Source organism: Ascaphus truei, chromosome 6, assembly GCF_040206685.1.
Source record: "Ascaphus truei isolate aAscTru1 chromosome 6, aAscTru1.hap1, whole genome shotgun sequence".
Taxonomy (NCBI): Eukaryota; Metazoa; Chordata; class Amphibia; order Anura; family Ascaphidae; genus Ascaphus; species Ascaphus truei.
Window position 1 is genome coordinate 90627952 of NC_134488.1, and position 18915 is coordinate 90646866.

The 18915-nt window shown below is 42.4% G+C and overlaps 1 protein-coding gene across 6 annotated transcripts in view; it reads left to right on the forward strand.

Moving 5' to 3' along the window:
* Positions 1 to 15697, forward strand: part of PRDM2 (PR/SET domain 2) — a 113061-nt gene extending 97364 nt beyond the window's left edge. For all 6 annotated transcript variants that reach the window (XM_075605061.1, XM_075605060.1, XM_075605066.1 and 3 more), the window contains 3 exons: positions 4067 to 4177; positions 5863 to 10102; positions 14151 to 15697. In XM_075605061.1, the coding sequence (XP_075461176.1) occupies positions 4067 to 4177; positions 5863 to 10102; positions 14151 to 14163 (4364 nt within the window). In that variant the 3' untranslated portion in view covers positions 14164 to 15697. The remainder of the gene's footprint in view (positions 1 to 4066; positions 4178 to 5862; positions 10103 to 14150) is intronic.
* Positions 15698 to 18915: the final 3218 nt, after the last annotated feature.

Sequence of the window (18915 nt, forward strand, 5' to 3'; positions counted from 1 at the left end):
ACCGACAAACCGCCCTCCCCTGCCACCGACAAACCGCCCTCCCCTGCCACCGACAAACCGCCCTCCCCTGCCACCGACAAACCGCCCTCCCCTGCCACCGACAAACCGCCCTCCCCTGCCACCGACAAACCGCCCTCCCCTGCCACCGACAAACCGCCCTCCCCTGCCACCGACAAACCGCCCTCCCCTGCCACCGACAAACCGCCCTCCCCTGCCACCGACAAACCGCCCTCCCCTGCCACCGACAAACCGCCCTCCCCTGCCACCGACAAACCGCCCTCCCCTGCCACCGACAAACCGCCCTCCCCTGCCACCGACAAACCGCCCTCCCCTGCCACCGACAAACCACCCTCCCCTGCCACCGACAAACCACCCTCCATGTTGTGCAGGCCTGCTTAAGAGTATTTCCCTATGAGCTCAGGACACTGCCTGGAATTGGTCAAACCATTTTGTTAGCAATAATCTAAAAAAGTTTGAGAACTGCTGGTCTAGCATTACCGTACTGGTGGTCTGGTTTGAATGACAATGTAAAGAAAAAAGGTTCAATGAAAGTAATGGCTTTGATATTGTAAAACTGCCTATTCTGTGGCCTATTTAAACGTAATCCTTATTGGTGCATTATGAACTAGAACAGCGGGGCGCAAACTTTTTTTGCTGCGCGCCCCCCGTGCCTACTCGCCATGGTGCACCCCCCCCCCCTCCTTATCGTGTCACGTCACATGACCCGCAGCATAATTTGATTTCATGTTACTGTGAAAACTGTGACGACACATGACCCCACTGCGTCATTTGATGCCGTGTTGCCATGGTAATGCGTCCTGGAGCCGGCTGAACCTCGGTAAGTAGAGGTTGCAGAGACCTCGTGCGGTCCCCCGACATTTCATTTAAATGCATTTGGGGAAAGCGCAGGACCTCTGCAACTGTCCGCGCCGCCCCCCACCCCCCCAAAAAAAATCTCGTGCCCCCCCAGTTTGCGCACCGCTGATCTAGAATATGCCCTGTTTATTTATTGATCTGCTAAATTGCTGGTAAATAGTTTGTTCTCTACGTGCAGCAGTTGATTTGACTTCAGTTTTATTGGGGCTTATTGGGTTTTCTGTTGGAGCCTTTTCCCTTAAGCAGTTTGATCTGTCTGAAAGAACGATATGTATTGTGCACATTTTCAATGTAGGGATTTGGTAAATGGTGTTTTCCTTACACAGAATTCCCACAGCAGGTTCAGTGCTGTCTTACCAGGAAGAAACTAGATGGAGTAGGTCACTAATTCTTTCCAGGGCCTGAAGTATGATGTGATGTCAAATATACTTGGTTTAACATTTTATCCCCTTCCAATAAAGACCCTTATAAAATATGAATGAAGCTCAGAGATTTCCTAAAATAGAGAAGTGGCTTCACAGCTTTATCGGACCTTCAAACATTTTGCACATAGTAGGTTCCCCTGTAGTTCTAACGTTAGATAAATGTACTTACAAGCAATTTCTATTGAAATCCCTTATCTTATACAGCTTATCACAAACACGGCTCATCTTGCAGGACCCAAAAACGTAGTGTACATGCTAAATTTGTGCATTTGGAGGGTGTGCATTATTAGAACTGTCTGTGTAGCCAACACAATATACATGTAGAAAGTGACAGCATCCCCTAAAAAGTAGATTACTACTTGCAACTTCTTGTGAGAAATTGAATGAAGATTTATTACTGAGGGCAGAAGAGGCAGATTGCACACAAAATTGGGCAGATTGCTTCATAGCAAAGTGGCACTGTTAGGCTGCGTCCCCGCTAGCGCTGAGCGGGCGGCACTTGCGGCGGTTACTTACATATATAGATATATGTAAGTCCCGCTCGCGCTGTGTGCACGGGCACACATGCTCATCCGCGCTCGACGCTTAGGTAAACAAAAAAATCTAACTTTCCAGAGAGCTCAACTACCCGCAATGCCCCCCGAGCGCACGTAAAGGCAGGACACCCGGCGCTCATGCATGGAGAAAAATGTAGGAGCCAATGTGGGGGAGGGTGGGTGGTAGGGGAAGGAGGGGAAAGTCACCTGCAATGCCACCTCTTCCTCACCCTGCAGCCTGGTCAGTGTGTATCTGTGACACACACAGAGGCACTCGCTCCTCCCCACCCCCCTGCCACAATTTAGCTGCCAACGGAGGGTATGGCTCCCTCCTGCTAGCAAAGCGGGATAGGTTGCACTGTTGCTGTTTGCACTGGTGACTTGACAGGTCAGTCAGCAAGGCGCCGCCACATAAGTGCCAGGATTACATGTTTAGGCAGCCAGGCGCAAGGATTTTTCCATCCATGACGTTACACTTCAATTTTATTTAGCAGACTGACATAATACTAGTGGGTGTCATTTCAATTCTTGGATACAAAGTGTTATACTGTACCTGTATGGAGATGTTATTTGTCTTGCATGCACTGAACTCCAACATGGGGAGGATGGAAAATTTGAATGTACATAGGTGCAATGCTGGTTTAATGCATATATGTGAACCTCACATTAAGTGTATGTGGAGTTTACCTTTACTAAGAAATATCATTTGCTAATTATTCATTCAGCCTAGTTTTTCCTCTAGACACTGAGCTAAACCAGGCAATACATCCATCCTTTCATATGCAAATTGGTCCCATGTGCTTACAAATGCATTAATTTACTCCCAAAATCTGTTCCAAGATGGTAGTCTCTGCAAATGTTTTGAGAATTCTTTCATAATGTTGTGACATAACCGTTGTTGGGGTTCTCGCTCATCTAGCTGTGCTTTGTGTTTAATGAATGGAGTTGACAGCAAATTTTTCCAAAAATATATACAGGCATACCCCGCATTAACATACGCAATGGGACCGGAGCATGTATGTAAAGCGAAAATGTACTTAAAGTGAAGCACTACCTTTTTCCCACTTATCGATGCATGTACTGTACTGCAATCGTCATATACGTGCATAACTGATGTAAATAACACATTTGTAACATGCTCTATAGTCTCTCCGCTTGCGCACAGCTTCAGTACAGGTAGGGAGCCGGTATTGCTGTTCAGGACGTGCTGACAGGCGCATGCACGAGCTGCCGTTTGCCTATTGGGCGACATGTACTTACTCGCGAGTGTACTTAAAGTGAGTGTCCTTAAAGCGGGGTATGCCTGTATATATATATATTTACCAACCTTTTTTCTTTAGACAATTTTTTTTTTAATTAAAACCATCTGATTTTACACTTTTTTTAAAAATATATAGTATTATTACAAAGTTACGGGTTATTAATGGTGGAATGTTTTAATAACCAGCTTTTCCACCATGGAGGGTTCTTAACCCCCTCGGTTCCAGGGGAACCATCTTTGTAATGTGTTGCTGGCCTCTGGCAGCCTAGGGTTAAAAAGCATGGTCTCTATTCTACCTTAATGACACTGTCTTATTCACCAACAAGTATTGCAGTGAAAAAGGGGAAATACACAGCCAAGTAACACCGTCTCTGCCATTTCACCAGTTTCATACTTTTAAGATTGTGTAATAGTTTTGAAAATATAGATTTGTCTTAAAGCAAAAAAGAACAGTAGAAAAATGCTGCATTATTTATTATGGATTTTGTTAGGCAGCTTAGGGTGCATGCTTAACTGAAAAAGTTCTAGGAGAGGAACAATAATCGCCTTGCTCAGAGGCCAAGCAAAATAGTTTCCTTTTAGATTTGTTCAATACAGAGAATACAGGGAACGCTTTCAACAAAATGTTAACATGGTGAAAAAGATAACGGCAATATGTAAGCAAAAAGTATTTTCCAGCCTTGCATAATGGGACTTTTTTTTTAAAATAAACAAACATAGATTTTATTTTGTCTTGCATTAAAAACTAGGCATGTGAGGGATCCTTTTCTATTTTCTAAATTCCATAAATGGTTTGTGCACCACATAAGAACGTAAGGGTTAAAGTACATGGATTGTTTTTACGTTGTCAACACATTCACTTAAGGAACCGTGAAAAAATGTTTTGGGGCATGCAATTAAATGGAGAGCAACGTCTATAAAAGATTCCGTTCCTAAGTGTCTTGTTCGACTTTTTTTTTCCCCCTCAGGGAAGAGAAAAACACTCAATGGTAAAAAGAAAGTGGAAATAAATAAACACGAGCAAGAAAAGAAGAGTGCTGCAGAAATAATTTCTATAGACATGAAGGATTCACCAGACGGTAAGATGGAACGCATTATATTCTGATGTCGTCAGTCTGATTTAACTGCTGCCAGTATTTAATTAGATAAACTAATTTAACCTACATTCCCTAATTACTACTGTGTGTACAAGCCATCTAGTGCTCGAACTGTTCATTTACATGCCAAACTTTACTAAACATGATTCTTGTTCACTAGCTAAAAGCAGAGTACAGTATGTGTTGTGCTTATTGCATGGCCAGGATGTACATAGTTACATCGTAGAGAAGGTTGAAAAAAAGACATATGTCCATCAAGTTCAACCTAGGATAAATTTAGATGGCAGATACTTTATCCTATGTATTTACAGTATATTGATCCAGAGGAAAGCAAATACAAACCCCAGTGAAATATCATCTAATAATCTTGTAAGGGGAAAAATAAATGTCCTGACTCCAAATATTGGCAATCAGATTTCTCCCTGGATCAACTTCCTTCCCATGTTTACGTATTTGGTATATCGCAGTACAATCTTAAACTACACAGCACTTAAACCTCAGAAATGAAAGCAAAAAAGCATTGCATACAGCTTGGCATTGGTGAAAGTGGCATGGAAATGTGAGGCATTGGGGTAGTAGCAGGTGCAGTTGTCTGAGGCATTTAACTGAGAAAGATTACTTCAAATATGAATGCTAGCCAGTTCAGAATGCAAGTGCTGATCCTACACTGTAGATTATGAAAATGCGGTTCCTCGGAGATTGAGGGGGGAAAAATTCTTAAATTACTGTCCAACATCTTCCTCCTGATGGAGAAGAGATTGGCTTCAGTCAAATTAATGGGACAAAAGCTATCGCTAGCACATGGAAGTAGCTTCACAGCACATTAATTAAGAACTCTCAGCATCTTCGTGCAAGGGAAGGCTTTTCACTCAATTCATATGAATGATGTTCCAAGGCTTCCCTAATATGGAAAAGCATCTATACAGCATATTGAATAGCAACCTTAGGCCCTATTCTGTATGCTGAGACACTGTCTCTTCTGTTGCTGAAAATAGCTGAACTCTTTTTGAGCACAGAGAAGATTGGTTAATAGCATATTGAATAATTGCCTTCGTACAGTACTTCCAGTTCTAGAAATTCAGTAGAAAGAAAGAATTCAACTAGAGTTTAGTGACTCCTATTGCAGCAAGTATTCAGTGCAGAAATGGTCTGTGCTGTTTTTGGACAGTCTACAATAATACTACCTTTTTTTTTTTTTATCATGTGCTAACATTTTTGTTGATTTGATCCTTCGATAAAGTAAGATTGGTTTAGTTGAATGCACTTGGGAACAAAGGGACTATCTGTCATTAACAAAGTATGACATTTCCTGTCACTTGCTCGCCATGGGTCACAGCAGAAAATGTATGTAGCTTTCGGTTACCGAGCCTGAATGTGATTGTGCAGAGAGAGCCTCTGATTGTCCAATGCAGTAACTCTGAAGCCGCATATTCTCGTCTTTCAAAATATGGCAAATAGTACCAAATTGTTTACTTGGGGATTGAGACTCGACAGCATTTGCGTAATGTATTAATTCCCCAAAACACTGTGCAACATTTCTGGAATTGCTGTACTGTTATATGTATATTTATTACATTACTTTAAAGTTCATAAGTAGAAGGTTAAGTTCTTATGTCATTTCATTTTTCATGCATGTATAAACAAAGTTGATTTTGTTTTGTTTGCAGCTCTTAATGAAGATGATTTAAAGCCTTTAGGTTCTCCAGTCCTGTCTCTGGAGCAGACTGCTGTGATCCAAGAAATGGTAAATCAAAATGTCCTTCCTGAGCGGATTTCAATTCCTACCTATGGACTACAAAACATAGCAGAAGATAAGACGGGCGTTGCCAGGACCGAACAGGAATTTGTTGATGACTTGCATAAAGAAAGTTCTGAAAGAGAGTCTGCAAACCAGGAGGAAGAAAATGTAGAAATGTTAGAGGAGCATAAAAGTACATCTGATGAAACTCCAGAAAGCTCCCCAAAAAAGAAACCTGCTGCTAAAACTTCAAAACCCAAAGGAGAAATGAATGGGGATTTACCAGAGACTTTTATGTTTCCATGTCAGCATTGTGAGAGAAAGTTCACAACGAAACAAGGACTTGAACGTCATATGCATATTCATGTTTCCTCATTAAACCATGCATTCAAATGCAGGTACTGTGGGAAGGCATTTGGTACCCAGATTAATCGTCGAAGGCACGAACGACGCCATGAAGCTGGCCCGAAAAGGAAGCCTTTAATTCTATCAACATCCAGTGAATTTGATCAAAGTCCAAAACATATAATTGATGATTCTCTTAAAGCACCTGATGAACATCATTTTAGATTGCATTCTAAAATAATGGACTCTGACAAGGAAGCATCACATTCTTTTCTTCGAGAAGAAAATGGTGAATCTAGAGAACTACATCCATGTAAATACTGTAAAAAAGTATTTGGAACCCATACAAACATGCGTCGGCACCAACGTAGGGTTCATGAGCGCCATCTTATTCCAAAAGGTGTGAGGCGAAAAGGGCATCTGCTTGAAGAACCACAACTAAAAACTGAGCAAACTCAGCCTGTCGAAAATATATATGTGACAAATACAGAACTTGAAGAGGATGGTGAAGCAGATGATGTATACATAATGGATATTTCCAACAATATATCAGAAAACCTGACTTACTACATTGATGGTAAAATACAGTCAAACACCAACAGTAGCAGTCGTGATGTAATTGAAGTAGAAACTAACTCTGCTGATGTGTTGGGACTCAATTGTTTGCTTACACCTATTAAGGTTGAAATTTCTCATAATGTAAAAACCTTGCAAACTGCATCAGATCCTTTGAACGATTCCCCTTGCAGTGGAAATAAGGAGCCAAAAAAGAGAAGAACGATCAGTCCTCCTCTGTTATCAAAAATAAAAACTGAAGTTGAGGTTGAGCCAATAACGCCTTCATGTTCTCTGAACTTGCCACTTAGTGTTTCCATAAGTGATACTATACCATTTCAAAAAGAGAAAAGTGTCTACTTATCTTCAAAACTGAAACAGCTTCTTCAGATGCAAGATGGCAATAAATCCCCAGTAAGTCCATCCTTGCTGTCAGAGGTTCCTAAATTGGGCCCAGCTGTGTCCTCCTCTTTGTCAGCAGTGTCCAACAGATTTAAAAGGCGAACAACTTCTCCTCCTAGTTCTCCACAACACAGCCCAGCTCCAAAAGAATTTGGAAAACCGGGAGATGGAAAAACGACTTGGAATGAGGGACTTGCTCCAAAAATACCAAAATTAGAAAGTGACAGCTCCCCTGCATGGAGTTTGTCTGGTAGAGAGGAGAGAGATAACATGAGTCCAATGTGCTCTGACGACTTTAAAACATCCAAAGACTGGACATCAAACATCGCATTTGGTAATGCTTGCAACCAGCAACCCCTGGATTTATCTAGTGGAGTAAAACCGAAGTCAGATAGCAGAAGCCGATCACAGGTTCCTTGGGAATCTGTACTTGATCTTAGTGTAAATAAGAAGCCGTGTTGTGACACAGAGGTTAAGGAATACAAAGGGAATAATTTGATGCACTCGCCATGTATTGGTATCAAAAAGAAGAAACCTACAACATGCATGCTGAAAAAAGTTCTATTAAATGAGTATGATGGAATGGAAGTAGCTGTAGAAAATGTTCAACAATCTGACAGTGCCCTGCTACCCTGTGAAACAGAAGAGCAGCAAATACTTCCACAATTGAGTGTTGGTCCATGTGATGAAATAACTCTTCCTTCTAATAACGCATCACCTGATTTACTTGAGACCACCTCTGCACCAGTATGCCCATCACCACCTCTTCTCATTCCATCAGATGTACCATCACCTCCACCATGTCCTCTTGTTTTAACTGCTGCTACATCACCACCTCCCCTTCTCACTATTAATCTTCCTTCACTCCCAGATTCTTCTTGTAGTGTCCCACCTACCCCATCATACCCATCACCACTCTCTGTTGGTACACAATCCCCACTTCCAGTTCTTTCACCTACTGGAACACCATCCCCATCCCCTTCTCTTACTGATGATCCTTCAGGCTGTGCTTCACCTGGTCCTCCTACCCTCTCATCATCTTCCTCTTCTACATCTTCATCGTCGTCCACATGCTCTTCTCCACCGCCTCTATCAGCAGTGTCCTGTATTGTTTCTTCCTCTTTAAATTCAGAATCTTCTGCAGTTGCGTTTATTAAACAGGAGAAGGTTGAGGAAGAGGTGGTGCCAAGTCAACCTTTACTGACATGTGAACATGATTCCATTCCTGAAACATTTAATAAAACTTTTGTGTGCAATGTTTGTGAATCACCATTCGTCTCTATTAAAGATCTTGCCAAGCATCTCTTTGTGCATGCGGAAGAATGGCCCTTCAAATGTGAATTTTGTGTGCAACTTTTTAAAGATGTGTCAAATCTCTCAGAACATCGATTTTTGCTTCATGGGGTTGGGAAGATTTTTGTTTGCTCAATATGCAAAAAGGAATTTGCTTTTCTTTGTAACTTACAACAGCATCAGCAGGATTTGCATCCGGATAAAGAATACAGTCACCATGAATTGGAAAGTGGGACTCTTAGACCACAGAACTTTACAGATCCCAGTAAGGTAAATATAATCCACACTCGGAGAATGGATGATGATCCCTTGACTCCATCTCCAGAAGAGGATGGTGATTTAAATGACTCATCAGAAGAGCTGTACACAACAATAAAGATAATGGCATCAGGGGAGAAGTCAAAAGATCCAGATGTTCGCATGGGCCTTAATCAGCATTATCCAAGCTTTAAACCTCCACCTTTTCAGTACCACAACAAAAACCCCATGGGTATTGGAACAACCGCCACAAATTTTACTACTCACAATATTCCACAAACTTTTACTACTGCTATACGTTGCACTAAATGTGGAAAAAGTGTTGACAACATGCCTGAATTACACAAACATATTCTGGTATGTGCTTCTGCAAGCGATAAAAAGAGATACACTCCCAAAAAAAATCCAGTACCTTTGAGACAGACTGTGCAGCCTCAAAATGGGGTTGTGGTTCTGGAAGCCCCTGAAAACAATTCGTTTAGGCGTATGGGACAGCCTAAAAAACTTAACTTTACCATTGAAATCAGTAAAATGTCTTCTAACAAGCTGAAATTGAGTGCACTAAAAAAGAAAAATCAACTAGTCCACAAAGCAATTTTGCAGAAAAACAAGTCAGCCAAGCAAAGGGCAGATTTTAAAGCAAATGTAGCCTCAGAGGCAGAATCACACATTTGCCCGTACTGTAATAGAGAGTTCACTTATATTGGAAGTCTAAGCAAGCATGCTTCATATAGTTGTCCAAAGAAGCCAGTCTCTCCTCCCTCCAAAAAACATATTTCTAAATCCTCAAAAAAAGGTGTCTCATCTTCTACTAACAAACGTAAAGGCAGCAGCAACACACGGCGAACAGCAGATGCCGAGATAAAAATGCAAAGCACAGAAGCACATTTGGGCAAAACAAGAGCAAGAAGCTTAGCCCCTACACAAATTCAGTTACCGTCAATGCCCATCAAATCCAAACAAAGTGTGAAATATGCACCTCAGGTTAAATCCAAAAAGCAGAGTCTTTCAATAGCAAGGAACTGTAGCCCTGTGAGGATAGCCAAATGTCATACTCCTAATCAGGGGAAAAAAGCTAAAAAAGTGGCCCTGAATAATTCTTTGCAAGCCTTGGGTAAATCATCGAGAAAACTGCATGTCAGAGTGCAAAGAAACAAGTTGCAAAATAAATCTCTGGCAAAAAAGAAAAAAATGGACAGGTTTAGTGGCAAATCCAGGGAGAGAATCGGTGGACCTATCACACGAAGCTCTCAGCTAACTGCAAGTACAGACTTCTCAGATAAGAGAGACGATTCCTATGGAAAGCAAGAGTCTAGGTAATCTAAACTTTTCTTGTATTCCTTATTCAGGCATGCAGTACACTTGTTTTATATGCTTTATAGAAAGGCCATAGCATTTACATACAGGCATGTACAGTTGAAGTGCATTCTGTAGCAAGTGCTCAACTAAGCTATCGGCCAAAAATATTTCCTAATTAGTTTGTATAGTACGGTTTTATTTTAAAAAATGAGAAAGAGAGAGCTTCAGTTACGTCCTGTGATGCAATTCGGAATTAGATACTTCCCAAAAAAGTGTGAAAAAATAAAATTTTATTATGGATTTCACCTTGGCTGATGGCCATGTGCAAAGATGAATTAGCAACTAGGTTAAAATCTCTCCTCCAAATCAGATGTATTCCTTAAAATTCTAAGAGCTTGTTGGCCAATCTTGTAAAATAAGCCAGTTTCCACTGAAGAAAAAATGTAGTTTTACATGTATATTAGAGAATGCCAGCGCATGTTGGATAGAACTTTTTTGGGGCTTCAACGGCCATCTTAGGTTGGCACCTTCCAGAAGTGACCATCTATTTTATTATTATTCATGTTTAGCTGTATGGCCAAGTGAGTTATGCATGTTCACAAGCAATGAAAAGTACAGCTGAACCAAGTTATAGCGTGGTGCTTGGGGTACAAATCTGATTGCGTTAAAAATTAGAGCCAGCTCCCTTAAAGAGACTGTGGGTGTGGGGTATGTGGGGTGTGGGGTGTGTGGTGTGGTGTGTGGGAGAGGGGTGGATGTGTGTGTGTGAGGGGTGGGTGTGTGTGTGAGGGGTGGGTGTGTGTGTGAGAGGGGTGGGTGTGTGGGTGTGTGTGTGGGGGAGAGGGGTGGGTGTGTGTGTGTGGGGGAGAGGGGTGGGTGTGTGTGTGGGAGAGGGGTGGGTGTGTGGGAGAGGGGTGGGTGTGTGGGAGAGGGGTGGGTGTGTGGGAGAGGGGTGGGTGTGTGGGAGAGGGGTGTGTGTGGGAGAGGGGTGTGTGTGGGAGGTGTGTGTGTGTGGGAGAGGTGTGTGTGTGTTGGAGAGGGGTGTGTGTGTTGGAGAGGGGTGTGTGTGTGTGTGTGTGGGAGAGGGGGTGTGTGTGTGTGTGTGTGTGTGTGTGGGAGAGGGGTGTGTGTGTGTGTGTGTGTGTGTGTGTGTGTGGGGTGGGTGTGTGTGTGGGAGAGGGGTGTGTGTGTGGGAGAGGGGTGGGTGTGTGTGTGGGAGAGGGGTGGGTGTGTGTGTGGGAGAGGGGTGGGTGTGTGTGTGGGAGAGGGGTGGGTGTGTGTGTGGGAGAGGGGTGGGTGTGGGTGTGTGTGTGTGGGAGAGGGGTGGGTGTGGGTGTGTGTGTGTGGGAGAGGGGTGGGTGTGGGTGTGTGTGTGTGGGAGAGGTGTGGGTGTGTGTGTGTGGGAGAGGGGTGGGTGTGTGTGTGTGTGTGGGGGGGGGGGGGGGGTGAGGGGGGGGTGTGTGTGTGAGGGGGGTGTGTGGGAGAGGGGGGTGTGTGTGTGTGGGAGAGGTGGGGGTGTGTGTGTGTGGGAGAGGTGTGTGTGTGTGTGGGAGAGGTGTGTGTGTGTGTGTGGGAGAGGTGTGTGTGTGTGTGTGTGTGTGTGTGTGTGTGTGTGTGTGTGTGTGTGTGTGGGAGAGGTGTGTGTGTGTATGTGTGTGGGAAAGGGGTGTGTGTGTGTATGTGTGTGGGAAAGGGGTGGGTGTGTGTATGTGTGTGGGAGAGGGGTGTGTGGGTGTGTGTGGGAGAGGGGTGTGTGTGTGTGTGTGTGTGTGGGAGAGGGGTGGGTGTGGGTGTGGGAGAGGGGTGGGTGTGGGTGTGGGAGAGGGGTGTATGTGTCTGGGCGGGGGGTGAGTGTTAAAAATAGAACTGGAGGGGTTAAATCCCGAGGCTTTTCCTGGCTCTCTGGCAGCACAGTGGGTGTTAGGACCAGACTGACAGAGATCCCCTGAACAGAGCGCGTAAGAGCGGCGCGTCACCATGGTAACTGGCGGCAAATGACGCTGTGGGTTCACGTGATGTCGTGTTGCCATGGTAACGTAACGTCACATGACCCCACGACATCATTTGACGCCGGAGGGAGGGGGGCACAGGCAGCAAGGCTCTCTGGCACATGGCAAGCCCTGGTCACCCCAGCAAGGCAAAGGAGAGGCTATAAAATGGCATGGTAGGAGATCTGCATATTATTGGGATCCACGCTCAAATAGTGTTATTGCGGATTCGCGAGATTACAGGGTTGAGCTGTAATTGATTTGGAGATGTATTCTCTTCAAAAAAAACTTTCAATTTTCATTTAGTTATGAAATGTAACTTGGACTACTTCAGATTTAGTTTAGGTAAATAATCAAAGTGTTAAAGCAAAACAGAAGACACACCCATAGGCTGCACTTATAGAGACGGCGACGCAATGTCGCAGCAAAACAAATGCATTGCCGCCGTTGCGTGCGCTTATATTAAGCGCGACGCAACGGATTGGTCGCGATCACTGAAAGTCATCTCTATTTGATTTTCCAGCGACCGTCGCCTGACCGTCGCCGGCACTATAAGCGTAGCCTTAAAGAGCATTGAAAACCTTCCTAAAAAAAGGCACATAAATAAGTATTTAAAAAATAAGTTTATTACATGCAATATTATAAATGAGAGCACAGAAGACCTATAAAATCAATGAAAACTGGAGCCATGAGGTAGTCCTAGCATATTTTACATTGAATGTTATGAATATATTTACTTTTATGTCGATATTGGCTGCTAGTCACTAGACAGGATATTGTCCAGTGTACAGATCTCAGATAGTAGTAAATCTCGCCAAACATACCACATGTAGTTTGAATCAAACTCGATCAGAGCTACATAGTCGTCGTCCCCCCCCCCAAAAAAAAATTTGTTTATGCAGAAAAAATACAAATAGAGAATCAATATTGTGCGGTGAAAAATGTTTAAAGAAGTCATTATTCTTTTTTTTATTTTAACTAGATTGTATTATGCGAAGTAATGTCACATTTCACATACATGTGTCCAGAAACATATTTGTTTCCTTTTGTTTATTGAAACTTTGTAATGCACATAAAATAGCTCTCAATAGTGGGAATATCTTCTTCCCCTTTCAGTTAGCATAAAATAGCTATCTACATTTTTTTTAAATATTTTTTTTTTTTAACTCACCTGATTTGGCGAAGAGTAAATAGATTTCTCATCATAAGCTTACAGACTATATTGTGCTGAACACATTAAATAAGTGTGCAGTAGTGACTTAAGTAAATGATGCCTTGTTTCATTTTGGAATTGTTTCTCAATGCTGGTAGGAATTGCTGGGCACACTTACCAGCTGTACCTGCCTGATTGTGCTGAGCTGCCTGTGATGTATGTTGTGCAAACACAGATACCCAGCAAGCTTTCAGAAACCCCCCAAAATTACCACAAAATAAATATATATATATATATATATATATATATATATATATATATATATACTGTATGTATGTATGTATGTGTCAAAAGGAGTGCTACTGAGTGTGGCTAATTATATAAAACAAGAAACAAAAGTCCAAAGCAGCAGCCAATGTGCCAAAAATACACAGTGAAATACCTATATATCTCTTGAAATAGGGTCATTTAATTAACCCTTTGGCCAAAGTGTATAAGCCTGCGAGCCACTTTCAAGGCATGACCAGTTCGCAGGTCCTAACACTAACTGATTAAAATCCATATTAACCGCTATAATTCGAGGCAGGATGGTCCTGGCATTGAACCTGTCACACCCAGCTGCATGAAAAGAAAACCGGCTTACTTGGAAAGTGGGGAGGGGCGAGCTTCAAACCCTGGGTGGGAGGAGCCACTAACCTCCAAAACAGCTCCCTCAACACTTTTATTTCTTTTTTTTTTTTTTTTTTTTTAAACATTTTAAATTGTAATACTTTCTGTACCATTTTTAATATTTAATGCACAAGGCCAAGTTTTTCCACCTTAGTGAATTTTACTTTCAATAATGCTAGAACTTGAGATGCCACTGGCCCCTCATGTATCACCCCCAGTTTATTAACATATACTAATGTTTTTTCCTTATTTCAGGAGCCTACTTTAGAGTACACATCCTTGTGTATGATCTGTAAATCCTGGAATAGCTGTTGCATGTTGAAGCTAAAATAAGCACTACAAGAACAAACAAGAAAATGCAAATCAAGCTGCAACTGACATACCGCCAATCCTCGCTGTCTTCTGGTTGAAAACTTGTTACACCTTTTTAAGTTTCCTCATCTGCGTTTGGTATGCTAGGATCAAGATGGTTCATTCCAAAAGGATGCTAAAAATTGGACTGAAGGATATCCTATGCCATGAGTAAAATAACTTTCATTCAATTGTACATGGCGTCAAATGTAACTGTTATGCAGGGAAATGTGATATTAAATTGTGTCCCCTGTATGTTTTTATTTAAAATAAAATTTTAAAATGTTGGCAATTCAGGGTTTGCAAATATATTGCTGCATTTGACACAAGTACTTTGGTCATGTAGTACCAAATCAGTTCAAGCCTTGCTTTTCTACGAATCCTGCAATTGAGACCGAAACAACTTTTCCAATTAGATTTTTGAACTTTTTGAGATTTCCTGCACTAGCAACCAAACCGGAAACTATTGCATTTTTGTGTCTGTTTTTACCAAATCCCAGTTTCCCATTTTTATATTCACATGGAGCTGTATTCTGAAGATCTCTAACAGTCACTAGGATTATTATTTTTTTAATTTTAAATACCATTTTATAAGACAGGCCAAATTATGGTCTTCGTAAAACATTTGTGTCTCGTAATTAAGATAAGATTACTGAAATGTTGCACACCTCAGTTTCTCTTAGTGCTGTAGGTTAGCTGAAAGTGATTGGTTTGGCCTGTTAATTCACATGTTTTTACAAATATTTAGTTTCTCCTTTTTGTTACTGTACCCTTCAGAGTTAATGCTTCAGTTAGTTAAATATGAATAGTTTCATTAATACATCCCTATTTTATCAGTTTAAAAAGTAATCTACCTCTTAGACTGTAGTTCAACACTTGTTTGGTGAATTTCTGCCACTTTATTGCTATCACTATCATTCCCATTTTGTTACATTTCTCCAACGGGGACTTATGTTCAGATATTGTATAAGGCATTTGTAGTAAGTAAACCACAACAACAAAATATTTAAAATTATTTAAATTGTTTTTGACATGTCGGTTGTATTCTGTGATTTCTTCGTTTAGCAATTCTGTTCTATTTTTGGGATGTTAATCTTTAAAATTGTTCCTGTACTGACGTTTGCTGTTGGTTCCACTGTTTTTGTTGACAAGTGATTTAAAAATGATCCTATTGAAAATATTACAGTTTGCAAAGTTGACATACATATAAGGTTTTCACTGCTTTTAAACCTTACAACATTGACAAATCTATTTTAAGTAGAGATATACAACTGAAATGTGGTTTATGCTATTTTTTATTCTGGCATGAAATCTTGTGACTGTCAGATGTTTTAAAATTAAGGAAAAAAAACTTTTATGCTGTTTCAAGCACTTAATAACCTGATAGATGGGGCTACCGTGATACCTTTTATATACTTGTAATCAATAAAAAAAAACCTTTATTAAACCCATTTTGGAAATTGTTCATTTTGTGTTATAGTATAGTATTTGTAGAGGGCGCTTTAAAATACATGTGGAATAATGTGGTCCTTGTTTTCATGTTGGTGCTGTAAATGTACATTTAAGAATGTGTGATGAAACAGAATTACAGCAGTAAAGCACCTATTGCACAGTAACATAATAGATTAAGTGAAAAAGACCTAAGTCCATATAGTTAGAGCTATGTTAAATTTAGACAAGATACTTATCCTATATTTGTATTTGCAGTATTTTGATTCGGATGAAGGCAAACAAAAAAAATGAAATTATCGTATGTCTCATAAGTGGAAAACATATATTTATTTCCGGACTCCAATAATGGCAATCAGATTTCTCCCTGGATCAACATCCTTGTGGATCTGCCTTTCGTCATTGGCCCAAGACCAACTATTACCAGCAAGCGATCAAAGAATTTGCGGGACACACATGTTCCTAGTCACCATCAGCGGGCAAGGGCAGAGACTTGGCTGAGTCCCATTTAGGGCATGTATCGCTGCAAGGCTGTAAGGCGTGCAAGCATGACATCATTACTAAGACCTTCGCGAATCATGACAATACGCAGCATTTCACTGTGGATAGTTTTATCAACTGCAGGACTACTAATGTGATACAGGCATACCCCGCATTAACGTACGCAATGGGACCGGAGCATGTATGTAAAGCGAAAATGTACTTAAAGTGAAGCACTACCTTTTCCCACTTACAGATGCATGTACTGTACTACAATTGTCATATACGTGCTTAACTGATGTAAATAATACATGTGTAACAGGCTCTATACTCTCCCCGCTTGCGCACAGCTTCGGTGCAGGTTGGGAGACGGTATTGCTGTTCAGGACGTGCTGACAGGCGCATGCGTGAGCTGCCGTTTGCCTACTGAACGATATGTACTTACTCGCGAGTGTACTTAAAGTGAGTGTCCTTAAACCGGGGTATGCCTGTATACCTCATTTCTTGCAACTGTGGGAAGAGGTATGTAGGTAAATCTACTAGACAGCTATGTAGACGTATACTTGAACATGTCAACTCTGTCAAGCACTCTACTGAAACCCTAGTTGCAAGACATGTTACACAATTTCACAATGGAGATATAAATAGCCTAACATTTATGGGTATATACCAACTCATATGTCCTGCGAGAGGTGGTAACATAGACCAGATGTTGCTGCGTATTGAAGCCGAATGGATTTACAAGCTCAAAACCAGGAGCCCTAATGGGCTCAATGAAGGTTTTACTTATACTCCTTTTATTTGAAATCATCTCATCTGATCTCAGTCTCCCACATGGTCAAATTGTCTAAACTTTGTTTGGATTAGCCTGACCATTGTCACGGTAACTTATGACAAGATATAATAAACACCAAATAACTGGGTTGAACTGAACGCGGCTTAGATATAATAAAGTATATTTATTCCTTAAATAGGTGAACACAGCAATAAAGTACAGTAACAGGCAAGAAGTAACACTTACTTGGGGGATGGGGAATGAGAAGTATCAGATAGCAATTCTCCAGCAATCAGGTAACAATCAAGATGGTATTTGAAGACAATGGATATAGGGTTGACCACAGTTTATATATCTTTGTAACCCTATTCCTAACATTTAGTACAGGTTATTGGATAGCAATTATCTGTATCCAATCTTTAACGTGGGAACACATTTTAACCCATGCCCCCCAGCTAGTTAGCCCATGCGCACTAGGACCCTAAGGGTCTCATTTCTGTAGCCCCACATTTGCATCAGGGACGCCGGCCAGTCTGCCAAAAGGAATATCTGGCAGGATGCCCCTTGTTTGTAGGTGTAAAATATGACACTCACAGACCACTCTAGTTTGAGGCGTCTCCGCCTTCAGGTAAACAGTGAAGGTGGCAAAACCCTTTGAACAGTTCTTAGTCTCTAGACATTGGGTCGCCTCCCTGACCATCTGCTTCCCTTTGTGCAAAGGAATTTCCTCTGGTTTTTATCCCTGCCTTGGGATACAGTATTAAAGGTAGAATACAAACATATTAAAATATCCGGTTCCGTTGGGTCCAGCGGGTCCAAACTACCCAGATCTCAAGCTTCTGCTTGGTCTGAGCAGTCCTGAGGTGGTCCTGGGCCACCCCCATGAGCATCTCTAACCGGTCTCGGAGATCTACTACATACTGGATCACTGAAGCATCAGTAGCACCAGCCTTCCCATCCCTCACGGAATAGGTCCAGAGGTCCACGTACCCTGCGGCCATATAGTAGCTCGAAGGGGGAGAAGCCTGTAGATTCCTGCGGTACCTCTCGGTAGGCAAACAGCAAGTGCTGTAAATGAATCTCCCAGTCTTTCCCCTCCGCCTCTATAAAGGTCCGAAGCATCTGCTTCAGGGTACCTTTAAACCTTTCACATAATCCGTTTGTCTGGGGATGGTATGGGGTAGTGCGCCGGTGCTGTACACCGCATGCATCCCAGAGACAATGTAACAGTTCACTCATGAACTGCGACCCCTGATCGGTTAGGACCTCACTAGGGAAACCTACCCTAGAAAAAATGTTCAGCAAAGCTGCTGCCACTGTCTTGGCATCTATGGTGCCAAGCGCTACCGCCTCAGGGTACCGGGTGGCAAAATCCACCACCGTGAGGATGTAGCGCTTCCCTGACCTGCTAGGAATCATAAGGGGTCCTACAAGGTCCATCGCTACTTTCTGGAAGGGTTCCCCTATTATCGGTAGGGGTTTCAGGGGTGCCTTCACACGGTCGCCTGCCTTACCCACTCACTGGCAGGCATCACAAGAGCGGCAAAAATTGCCCATATCCCGAGATGCCCCCGGCCAGTAGTAACGCTGTAATAACCGGGCTCGCGTTCTGTTGACCCCCTGATGTCCCGCTAACGGAATAGAGTGAGCTACCCGTAACAGTTGCTGTCGGTACCCCTGGGGCACTACTAGCTGTCGCTTACCGGTCACCCCCTCCTCTATCCCTGGGTTTCCTTCTTCTCTGTACAGGAGTCCCTTATGCCATAGGCAGTGCTCAATGCCTTCCCCTGCCTGAGATTCGGACGCCCGAAGTCTCACGCCGGCCAGGGTAGGGTCTGTCTTCACTGCCTCCCTAAACTGGGCTCCTAATTCTGGCCACCCCCCAGTCATGTCATTGTCTGGAGAATGGGGAAGGGTGAGGGGAAACCGTAAGTCAGTCTGTGGTTGCAACTGATCCTGGCTTAC